The following is a 12,571-nucleotide window of genomic DNA, read 5'->3' on the forward strand; positions in this document are numbered from 1 at the left end:
ATCTATAATTCTTTTGGATATTTATTCATTCATTTATTTGCTTATGGGAAGAGGAGTTAAAGTTAATTTTTTTCCAAATGGATATCCAGCTAATTATATATTTATTGAAAAAAATTATCCTTTCTCTACTGCCTTATCACTGTTGTTATAAATGAGCGACTATATGTCTGGGCCTGTTGCTGGACTATTGTGTTCCACCAGTCTATTTGTTTTACCTTGCAATAATTCTAAGTTATTTTAATTACTATAACTTTGTAATAAGTCTTAATATCTATTAGTGTAAGTCTTCCAACATTTTTTTTCTATGATTCTTTTAGCTAATATTGGTATTTTGCATTCCACTGAAAAATTTAAAATCAGCTTTATCAATTCATACATATACACACCCCATACTGGGCTTTAGTTGGAATTGCACTTAATATATAGATCACAATTTGGAGAGAACTGATATCTTTAAAATATTGAGTCTTCTATCCATGAAGATAGTATATATACTCTTCCATTTATTTAGGTCTTCATTAGTTTCTCCCAAAGTTTTATAACTTCCTGTGTAGAGTTCTTGTACGCCTTTCATTATTTTATTCATAGAAATCTGATGTTTTTTGATGCCACTGTAAATTATAGTTTTCCTTTTTTTATTTTGACATAATTCTGAGTGAGAAAAGTTTCAAGAATAGTATAAAGAATTCCCATATATACTTCACCTAGATTCCCCAAAAGTTAACATTTTACATATTTGCTTTATCTTTTTCTTTCCTCTCTCTAAATATGCATTTTTTCCTGAACTGTTTAATAAGTTGCAGACATCATTTGCCTTCATCTCTATACTTTTAGTGGTATTTCCTAAAAATAAGAAAATTCTCTTACATAAACCACAAATAATGAGAACCAAGAAATTAATATTAAATTTTTATGGCTATCTAATTTACACTTTGTTCAGGTTCTGCCAATTGGCCCAATAGTGTCCTTTATACAAAGAAAAAGAAAACCCTGATTATTTTTTGTATTCACTTGTTGTATGTCTGTAGTCTCCTTTAATCTAGAATATTTACTTAATCTTTCCTTATCTTTCATGACTGGCATATTTGAAGAATACAAGTCAGTTTATTTTCTAAAATGTATGTCAATTTGGGTTTGCCTGATGGTTTCTCATGATTAGATTCAGGCTATGCATTATGGCAGTAATACCACAGAAGGGTCAAGGTGTTTTCTCTGCTTCTAATCAGGAGTTTCATGATACTGACCTCTCCAATTACTGGCAATGTTAACTTTGATCACTTCCAAAAAATTTATTTATTTATTTACTTAAGATTTTTATTTTTAAGTAATCTCTGCACCCAATGTGGGGCTCAAACCCACAACCCTGTGATCAAGAATTGCATGCTCTACCAATCGATTGAGCCAGGCTTGCACCCCTTAACTTTGATCACTTGATTAAGGAAGTATCTGTCAAGTTTCTCTACTGTAAAATTATCTTTTGTAATTAATACATATTTTATAGCAAGATACATTGAGACTACCCACTAGTTTTAGTATACAAATGGCAATCAGTATTCATATATTGACCTTGTATCCAGTGAGCATGCTGAATTTATTTACTAATCCTAATTGTTTAGATTCTTTTGGATTTCCTACATACAGTCATGCCATATAGTTTTACTTCTTTTTTTCCAAGTATTTGTTTTTCTTGCCTTACAGCACTAGCTAGGACATATACTGTTAAACAGCAATGGAAATAATGAGCATCCATGTATTGTCTCCAGTCTCCGGAAAAAAGGATTTCAGTGCTTCAAGACTTAGTGTGATTTTGCTTTAACATTTTATAGAAATCTTTGTCATGTTAATGAAGACCCCTTCTATTACACATTTTCTAATGGTTCTTCCCTTCTCTCCCATCATGAATAGGCTTTTATCCTATGGCTTTTCTGTGCCTATTAAGATAGTCAGATGAATTTTCTCCTTTATTCTGTTAATGTCATGACTCATACTGATTGATTTTCAAATATTAAGCCTACTTCACATTCCTGGGCTAAAACCAATCTTGGTTATGTATTCATTCTCCTTTTTAATATATCAGTAGATTCAATTTGGTAAGATTTGTTTAGATTTTTGCATTCATAGTCATGAGAGAGATTGATTTATAATTGACTTTTCTTGCAAGGTTCCTTGTCAGATTTGGGGATCAAGGGTATGGGATCTTCATTAAAGGAGTTGGGAATTTTTTTTTCTTCTATTCTGTGGAATATTTTGTGTGGATTAATGTTTTTTCTTCCTTAAATATATGGTAGCATTCACCAGTGAAGCCATCTGAGCCTGGCGTTTCTTTAAGTTCTTAATTGCAAATTCACTTTATTATATATAGTACTATTCATATTTACTATTTTCTCTTTTGCCAGTTTTGGTAAGTTGTATTTTCCTAGGAATTCATCTATTTTATTTAAGTTGTCAAATTTATTAGCAAAAAGTTGTTCATATTATCCTCTTATCTCCTTAATGTCTACATGATCTATAATGATGTCCCATACTATGTTTTGTCTTGCTAATTGTTGGTGAGAGAATGTGGCAGCTGAAAGACAACTGAATTATGTTTGATTTTACAGAATGAATGACAAAATGATGTCCCAAATTCTCAAGGTCATGTAAAAGGCAAAAAGAAGTAGGTCCATACATATTAGAAATTTTCCTAAGACTAAAGCAAGATTTTTCTCCATATTTAGAGATACTATTCTTGTCTGGATATGCAACTGTTTGTTTGTTTGCTTGTTTTTTCTTTTCTTTTTTTCAAAATAAAAAGCCCAAAGTGTAGAGGTTTTTGGTTCTAGTCCCAGTTCTGACCCTGATCAGCCAAAAGAGCTTGCAGGTATCATTTTCTTCCCTGAACCTCCACTGCCTCATCTACAAAGTGGGGGTGTTTAGATTAGATGAATTTTGTGTTGTTGTTTTTTTTTTTTAAAGTAAACTCTACCCCCAATGTGGGGCTTGAACTCATGACCCTTAGATCAAATTTCATGCTCTACCAACAGAGCCAGCCAGGCACCCTGCAACTGGTTATTTTGAAAGGATGCATGAGGCGCTTGGGTGGCTCAGTCGGTTTAGTGTCTGACTCTTGATATTGGCTTAGGTCATAATCTCATAGTTTGTGAGTTTGAGCCCCATGTCAGGCTCTGCGCTGACAGAGTGGAGCCTGGTTGGGATTCTCTCTCTCTCCCTCTCTCTCAAAATAAATCTTAAAAAAACATTAAAAAAAAATAAAGTGTCCTTAATACATAAAAGGCTGTTGGCTAGGGCCAAACTCTATGTACCAATACTTGAGAGTGTAAGACTAATTAGGACTGTGAATCATATCTGTAATGCACTGTACAATTTCAAAGTATTTTCATATACATTATCTCATTTGTTCTTTCCTATATTTCCCTTCAAAATAAACAAGTATTTGATCTATATGAATAGGCTCCTTCAGGCCTTTTACAACTTGAAGCATGCTGATTCCCTAGACCTGGCAAACTCATGTTCATGTTTGATGTTATTTAAAACTTCCCCTACTTTATAAATGTTTCCCTATATAATGTTTCCCCTTCAAGCAGAATTAGGCTTTTTATTATCTTTTTTCCTATAACATTTTGTTATATAACTACTTAGAACACTTTATATTGCTGGTCAAGAATTATTGTTCTATCTCTTTTCCCTCCACCAATTTTGACCTTGGGAGCAGACACTGCATCTTCCTCACTTCTGAATCATCAAATGCTTGATACAAAACATCAATACTTGTTGAATGAATAAACTATACATCGTATTGCTGATGAAGAAAAAAGGCTTTTCATCTCCCTGTGTAAAAGCCTACATGATCTGAGCCTCTGCTGTCTCTCTGACCTCACTATCATGTTCTCCCAAACTCACTTTCCTTTAGCTCAGTCTCATTGCTGTTCCTCAAAAATGCCAAATACACCCTTATGTCAAGGTCTTTGCACTTGCTGGTCTCTGCCTGTAATATTCTTTCCTTATCTCATTATCTCAATTCCTTTAGGTTTTGGCTCCAATGTCACCTTATCATGGTGGTCTTCCCCATTTACCCTATAAAAAATAACTGCTTCCCTCCTACACTAGCATTCTATGCTTATCTCTTGTTATTTTTCCCTATAGCATGTATTATCAATTGACAAATATATATTACTCATGTTTTTAATGGTCTTCTCCCACTACAATATAAATTTCATAAAGGCAGGGACTTTGTTAAGTTGCTATATCTCTGGCACCTGGGACAGTACCTGGCACATACTAGGATTAAACAAATATTTACTGAATGAATATAATACATTAAAAACAATGTTAATCTGAGAAATGACAGCAGTGGCAACTTGGCTTCCAGATGATTTAGCCCTTTTTAACTCCTACCCAAAAATACTCAGACAGCATGAATACTAGTATATTAAAAAGATTATTGTTATAAGAGAATGCATGCAGCCCTTTCAATAAATAATTGTTTTGAATACTCTACTAGATACTTGGGATATGTATGATCCTAGGAGCTCAAAATTAGAAGAAACGGGTTGTTTTTTGCACAGGGGCCATGCTAATCTTCTTTGTATTGTTCCAATTTTAGTATAAACCTTTTTGTTTTTACTGTTTATTTTTGAGAAAGAGAGAGGGAGAGAGAGAGAGAGAGAGAGAGAGAGAGAGTGCAAGTGGGGGAGGGGCAGACAGAGACAGAGACAGAGAATCCAAAGCAGGCTCCAGGCTCTGAGCTGGCAGCACAGAGCCTTACTGTGAGATCATGCACTGAGCCGAAGTTGGATGCTTAACTGACTGAGCCACCCAGGCGCCCCCCTAACTTTAGTATATATGCTGGTGAACTGAGCACAGAAGACATGGGTTTCAATCCCAGTTCTATCACAGCTACCAACCAATGACTCTACCTAACTCGTTTTTAATTTTGTCTGTTTCCTCTACTACAAACTAAAAATACCTACATTGTCTAGATCCAAGAATTGTGATCATGAAATGATACTTAAATACACATTATAAATTATAAAGCCTTACACAAATATAAAAGAATCACGTATTTCTAAAATGTATTTGAGATATATTTAGGAAATGAAGTATAAAAAGTTCTAAATTAGAAAAATTGCAAAGATTCCCACTGAAGCAAATTAATTACAATTAACCATAATCATAAATATAAAAATATAAAATATAAATTTGGAAATATTGTTTCCTTAGTCTGATAATTCTCATTGACATTAAAAGATATAATAATTGACTACAAATGTAAAATCTTGTTCATAATCTATAATTTATAGGTTATTAAAATTAATAGATGGATTGTAGCCATACTTACCCTATAGGTAAAAACTGATACAGAATAAGATCAAGTTTTTTCTGTTCTTGCCAGAAATGTCTGAAGACCAAAGGTATCCATGGAATGACAGCCGTGGGACGAATTATGAAGGCAAGTGCCACCAGGGATGAGTACTTGACACTATAAGCAAGGAAAATGTGTTATAGGAAACAAGTTTAGAAGTGATCTACAATTTATGCTGTAATATAACATTTAAAAAAATAATAGCATTTTCCTTTTGGTATAAATAGCTATGTGATCTTGGGTAAGTTACTTATACTTCTGACTCTTAATTTTTCTTATCCATAAAAAGAGGTAATATCTAAGGTCTTTTCCAGCTCTGATATCCCAATTCTAGTCTTTTAAATTAAGAAGCTATTCATTGTCTTAATGTTGGTCTTGTTTGCTGAAAGGTATAATAATTTTTAGCTATACAACTCTGCCAATTGCTTTCCCGATGGAAAAATGATCAAGTCTCTCTTAAGGAGATAAAAGAAAGTCACACAAAACCATTCTCTAAGAAAAAGAAAATAAATGCATTTAAGGAAACATTAGGATTATTTAGGCAATGATGAGCTTCTGAGTACATATGATCTTCTTTTGAAAGTAAGCTGCTAATTTTATCCAAATGAAAAATATGTATGTATAATTGATTTAGAAAAACAAACCCTACTATACAAACTCTAAGAGCATGGATAGAAATGTGGATTTTTATTATTAGGACATCTCTCAATAACTGGCTAAAGGAGACTAATAATTTAATCATGAGGACTACAGACAGTAGATTATTACATGGAAATAGACTTAGCCCTGCTTAAAATTTAAAGCAAGGAAAACAAAACAACTTTATGGTACCATCATATATCTATTAACTAATAAGTAGCTATAGAGAAATTTCTGATGTTGGTGAGGATATAAGAGCAGGGATTTCAAATTCAAGTGCCTACAGAGACCACATAAATAATAAAAATGAGTGATGCAGACCATGGGGAGGCTCTGATACACGAAGGAATCCTTGCCCAAAATGTTGCTGGGCCTCTCATTTTTTCAAAAGAAACCAGAAACCCAGATTTTATGTAGGATCTCCCAATTTTAAAATGTTTCCAAGTAGTTTCTTCAAAAAACAAAACAAAAGCCACTGTGCAGGTGAAATAAAATATATTCATAGGTTGGTTTGTTTTGCATACATCCTAATGCAACCTCTGCTGTAGTGAAACTACTAACAGCATCCCCGGATGGATGTACACTTGTAGTCCTAACCTCACTCCAAACTTTCACACTTGTATTTCTTACTTTTTTTCTGAGTATTTCTACACAGATCTCTACTGGCATTCAAAATCAAAGTGTCTGAAATAAGCTCCAAACCTTCTCTGAAAACTGTTCAGTGTCTAATATTTAATAGTATCACTCAGTTTCTCAGTCTTAAAATTTTAGAGTCCCTTAAATAGCAGTATCTCATCCCACACATCCACTTTGTTTCCTTCCCATTCCCATCATTTTACATCAAGTTCTGTCACTTGTCAGGAATATTTTCATAGTTCTTGTTTTCTTTCTTTCCTTCCTTCCTTCCTTCGTCCCTCTCCCTCCCTCCTTCCTTTCCTCCTCTCCTCCCCCCTCCTCCCCTTCGTCAAGCTTTCCTTCCTTGCCTGCCTGCCTTCCTTCCTTCCTTCCTTCCTTCCTTTGTATTGCCCTCAAATATTCCTTTACTTAATTAACATCATTGTCATCAGCAACACTTACTGAGCACTTACTTTGTAAGAGACCCTGTGCTATATGTTTTATATAGATTCTCACTGAATTCTAATGAGAGACGTTTTATTATCATTTTACCGAAATCAATGCTTAGGTATTCTCACACCATCATTAAATCTTTCATTTATAATAATTGCATTTTATTTTATTAAAAATTTTTTTTAAGTTAATTTATTTTGAGAGGGAGAGAGAGAGAGAATCCCAAGCAGGCTCCGCACTGTCAATGAGGAGCCTGACGCGGGGCTCGAACTCCCCAACTGTGAGATCATGACCTGAGCCGAAGTCGGACAATTAACCGACTGAGCCACCCAGGCCCTCCTGTAATAACTGCATTTTTAAAGAAGTTTGCAAAATGTCATATATTCTAAGGCCAGGAATAGTACCTGTCATGCTTATCCAGGGAAGAATGCTTATGCAGTAGTCGTCTGTGCTACATGACCTTCCCTGCTTGACTGAATCAGGGGAGGGCATCTGAACCCAGGCAATCTAAGACAGGCTAGTGTGAAACTATGTCCAAATAGGGATAATGCATTTAACAGACCTAATCAGATTTTCTCAAACTGAATGTATAGAGAATGTTGGACAGTTGGTAGTGAGGACAGAAAGGGAGACTAGCTATAAGCTTAAAATTAGACAACCAAAACAGATTCACAGACGAGGCTATAAAGACACAACAGAACAGACTTTTCCTCAAAACTGCCTTGGATTCTATAAAATTCATTCATTTCATTTATGTGGCTGAGATACTCTATAATTTTCTTCTGTGCCTGGCTACAAGGTGCCTCTTTTCCTTATTTTTATTTTTAACCTTACAGTAAAGCTCTCATCATATAGGTATGCTTAACTGAATGCCTATTCTTGCAATCAGGAGTCTAATGCAGAAATGATTTTATTTGATTTGATTCTCCCAACAACCTTTTTATATAGGAAGAATGGATACTAGTTTTTTAATTAGATCAAATTCTGGCTTTCCCCCTTTCACTATATCCTAAATACTGGTACTGCAAGAGAATTCTTTCTAAATCATATTTGGTTATGTCATGCTTTTCAAAAGTCTTCAATATTCAATAGTTTCTTACAACCTACAGAATAAAGTCTAAATTCTGCAGAAGGGCAGAAGTCCCATTTCTGACTCATCCCTTATTCTTCTCTTCTCACTACAGAAGTGAGAACACTAGAGTGTGTGGCAGAATGGACAACCTGCCCACGATAAGATAAAACCCTTTTACAGCCTGTGTTTTTGCTCATGTTGTTCCCTTTGCTTGGCATTTGCTTCCCCTGTTATACAAGCCCAAATCAGGCCCATATATATTTTTTAATTTACTTTTTAAAATTGAAGTATAGTTGATACACAGTATTATTAGTTTCAAGTGTACAATATAGTGATCTGACATGTACATTATAAAATGCTTACCACAATAAATGTAGTTATCATCTGTTACTATACAAAGTTATTACAACATTACTGACTATATTCCCAATGCTATACTTTATATCTTCATGACTTATTTACTTTATAAATGGAACTTTGTACTTCATAATCCCGTTCACATGTTTTTTCCCATCCAATCACCCCTCCTCCCATCTGGCAACCATCAGTTTGTTCCCTGTATTTGTGAGTCTGTTTGTTAAGTTTGTTCATTTGTTTTGTTTTTTAGATTCCACTTTTAAGTGAAATAATATGGTAATTATCTTTGTCTGTCTGACTTACCTCACTAATATCCTCTAGATCCATCCATGTTGTTGTAAATGGCAAGATTTCATTTTTTTATGGCCAATATTCCACTGTGTGTGTGTGTGTGTGTGTGTGTGTGTGTGTGTGTGTGTGTGTGTACACGCATGTGCGTGCACACACACACATGCCAAACCTTCTCTATCCATTAATCTATCGATGGATACTTAGGTCACCTCTGTATGTTGCCTATTGTAAATAATGTTGCAGTAAACAGAAGTGTGTATTAATGTTTTCATTTTCTTTGGATAAATACCCAGATGTGGAATTGCCGGACTATATGTATGGTATTTCTATTTTTAATTTTTGGAGGAACTTCCATACTGTTTTCCATAGTGGCTGCAACAATTTACATTCCTGCCAACAGTGCATGAGGGATCCCTTTTCTCCAATCCAAGCCAGCACTTATTTTTTTGTCTATTTGATATAGCCATTCTGAGAGGTGTGAGGTGATATCTCATTGTAGTTTTGATTTGCATTTCTCTAATGGTTAGTTATGTTTAGCATATTTTCATGTTTGTTGGCCATCTATAGGTCTTCTTTGGAAAAGTGTCTATTTAGGTCTTCTGCCCATTTTTTTCATGTGATTTTTAATTGTAGTATTCTTTATGTATTTTGGATATTAACCCCTTACCAGATATATCATTTGAAAATATCTTCTCCCATACAGTAGGTTGCCTCTAAATTTTGTTGGTTCCCTTTAATGTGCAAAAAAGCTTTTTATTTCCAGGTAGTCCCAATAGCTTATTTTTAATTTTGTTGCTCTTGCCTGGGGACAAAAATATATTGCTAAAACTGACATCCAAGAGTTTACGACCTGTTTTCTTTTGGGAGTTTTATGGTTAAAGGTCTTACATTTAGGTCTTTAATCTGTTTTATTTTTTTTTGTATATGGTTTGAAAAAAGTGGTTGAGTTTCAGTCTTTTCCATGTAACCATCCAGTTTTCCCAACACTACTTTTTGAAGAGACTGTCTTTTACCCATTGTATATTCCTGCCTAGCTTTGTCATAGACTAATTGACCACAGAAGTGAGGGTTTATTTCTGGGCTCTCTTTTCTTTCTTTTTTCTTTTCTTTCTTTTCTTTCTTTCTTTCTTTCTTTCTTTCTTTCTTTCTTTCAGACAGAGCATGAGCACACAAAATGGGGGAGGGGCAAAGGGAGAGGGAGAGAGCGAATCTCAAGCAGGCTCCATGCCCAGTGCAGAGCCTGATGCAGGGCTCAATTTCATGACAGTGAGATCATGACCTGAGATGAAATCAAGTCATATGCTTAATCTAGTGAGCCACCTAGGCACTGGGCTCTCTGTTCTGATCCATTGATCTATGTTTTTATTTTGGTGCCAGTACCATACTTTTTTGATTCCCGTAACTTTGTAGTATAGTTTGAAATCTGGGAGTGTGATACTTACTGCTTTGTTCTTTCTCAAGATTGCTTTGGCTACTCAGGACTTTTTGGTGGTTCCATACAAATTTTAGGGTTAATTTCTGAGAAAAATGCTATTGGCACATTGATGAGATAGCTTTGGGTAATATGGACATTTTAACAATATTAATTTTCCAATTCATGAACAAGGTATATCTTTCCATTTACTTGTGTCATCTTCAGTTTCTTTCATGAATGTCTTATAGTTTTAAGAGTACAGGTCTGGGGCACCTGGGTGGCTCAGTCGGTTGAGCGTCCGACTTCAGCTCAGGTCATGATCTCGCGGTCCGTGAGTTCGAGCCCCGCATGGGGCTCTGTGCTGGCAGCTCAGAGCCTGGAGCCTGCTTTAGATTCTGTGTCTCCCTCTCTCTCTGCCCCTCCCCTGCTCATGCTCTGTCTCTCTCTCTGTCAAAAATAAATAAACATTAAAAAAAAAAATTAAAAAAAAAAAAGAGTACAGGTCTTTCACTTCCTTGGTTAAATTTATTCCTAGGTATTTTTAAAATGCATTTATAAATGGAATGGTTTTCTTAATTTCTCTTTCTGCTAGTTTGTATAGAAACACAACAGATTTCTATATATTAATTCTGTATCCTATAACTTTACTGAATTCATTTATTAGTCCTAATAGTTTGTGTGTGTGTGTGTGTGTGTGTGTGTGTGTGTGTGTGTGTGTGTGGAGACTTTATGGTTTTTGATATGTAGTATATTAACTGCAGTAGTGAGTTTTACCTCTTCCATACCAATTTCTTTTTCTTGTCTGATTGCTGTGGCTAGGACCTCCAGTACTATGTGGAATAACAGTGGTGAGAGTGGACAGCCTTGTCTTGTTCCTGATCTTAGATGAAAAGCTGAAAGCTTTTAGCTGTGGGTTTGTCATATAAGGCTTTTATTAGGTTAAGGTATGTTCCCTCTGTATCCACTTTGTTGTGAGCTTTTATCCTAAATGGATGTTGAATTTTGTCAAATGCTTTTCTTAAATTTTTTTTAAAGTTTATTTATCTTGAGAGAGAGACAGTGTGAATGGAGGAGAGGCAGAGAGAGAGGGGGGGAGAGAGAGGGAGTCCCAAGCAGGCTCTGTGCTGCCAGCATAGAGTCTGATGCAGGGCTCAAACCCATGAAACCGTGGGATCATTACCTGAGCTGAAACTAAGAGACAGATGCTTAACTGACTAAGCCACTAGATGCCCCTTGTCAAATGCTTTTTAACCTTCATTTTGTTAATGTGGTATATATATCATGTTGATTTGCTTATATTGATCCTTGCAACTCTGGTATAAATTCCACTTGACTGTGGTAAATGATAACTTTTAATGTATTGTTGAATTCAGTTTGCTAATATTTTGTTGAGGATTTTTGCATCTATATTCATTAGGAATATTGGCTCATATATTCTTCTTCTCCTTCTCTTTTTTTAGTGTCTTTGTCTAATTTTGTTATCAGGGTAATGCTGGCCTCACAATGAATGAACTTAGAAGTGTTCTTTTGTCTTCAATTTTTGGGAACAGTTTGAGGATAAGTACTAACTTTTCTGTAAAAGTTTTATAGAATTTGTTTGTAAAGCCATCTGATCCTGGACTTTTAGTGGTTAGGAGTTTTTTGATTGCTGATTCAATTTCATTAATAGAAATCAGTCTGTTCAGATTTTCTATTTCTTTCTAATTCAGTCTTGAAAGAATACATGTTTCCAAATTTATCCATTTCTTCTAGGTTGTCAAATTTGTTGGCATATAATTTTTTGTAGTACTTTTATAATCCTTTATATTTCTATGGTGTTGACTGTAACTTCTGTTTCATTTCTGATTTAAGTCCTTTTTTTTCTTGATGAGTCTGGCTAAAGGTTTATCAACATTATTTATCTTATCTTTTTATTTTTTATTTTTTTATAATTGTTTTAAGTTTATTTGTTTTAGAAAGAGAGGGGGAGCATGCACACATGGCAGGGGCAGAGAGAAAGGAGAGAGAGAATTCCAAGCAGGTTCCACACTGTCAGCGTGGAGTCTGATGTGGGGCTCGAACTCACGAACTATGAGATATGACCTGAGCTGAAATCAAGAATCAGATGCATGGGGTGCCTGGGTGGCTCAGTCGGTTAAGCGTCCGACTTCAGCTCAGGTCACGATCTCACAGTCCGTGAGTTCGAGCCCTGCGTCGGGCTCTGGGCTGATGGCTCAGAGCCTGGAGCATGCTTCCGATTCTGTGTCTCCCTTTCTCTCTGCCCCTCCCCCGTTCATGCTCTGTCTCTCTCTGTCTCAAAAATAAATAAATGTTAAAAAAAACTTAAAAAAAAAAAAAAAGAGTCAGATGCTTAACCAACTGAGCCACC

The 12,571-nt window shown here is 35.1% G+C and overlaps 1 protein-coding gene, 1 long non-coding RNA gene and 1 pseudogene across 2 annotated transcripts in view; 1 reads left to right on the forward strand and 2 right to left on the reverse strand.

The window, feature by feature from the left end:
* PIGB (phosphatidylinositol glycan anchor biosynthesis class B) overlaps positions 1 to 12,571 on the reverse strand; it is a 40,499-nt gene that overhangs the window by 13,926 nt on the left and 14,002 nt on the right. The window contains exon 6 of the mRNA XM_081795870.1: positions 5,339 to 5,479. Coding sequence (XP_081651996.1) covers positions 5,339 to 5,479 — 141 coding nt within the window. The remainder of the gene's footprint in view (positions 1 to 5,338; positions 5,480 to 12,571) is intronic.
* On the reverse strand, positions 4,533 to 4,627 carry LOC132670537 (U6 spliceosomal RNA; annotated as a pseudogene).
* On the forward strand, positions 8,887 to 12,542 carry LOC132669084 (uncharacterized). Its single transcript, XR_009605989.3, has 2 exons — positions 8,887 to 10,465; positions 10,706 to 12,542. It is a non-coding gene; the product is annotated as an uncharacterized LOC132669084 (long non-coding RNA).

The sequence above is a fragment of the Panthera onca genome, chromosome B3 (genome assembly GCF_046562875.1).
Source record: "Panthera onca isolate mPanOnc1 chromosome B3, mPanOnc1 haplotype 2, whole genome shotgun sequence".
NCBI lineage: Eukaryota > Metazoa > Chordata > Mammalia > Carnivora > Felidae > Panthera > Panthera onca.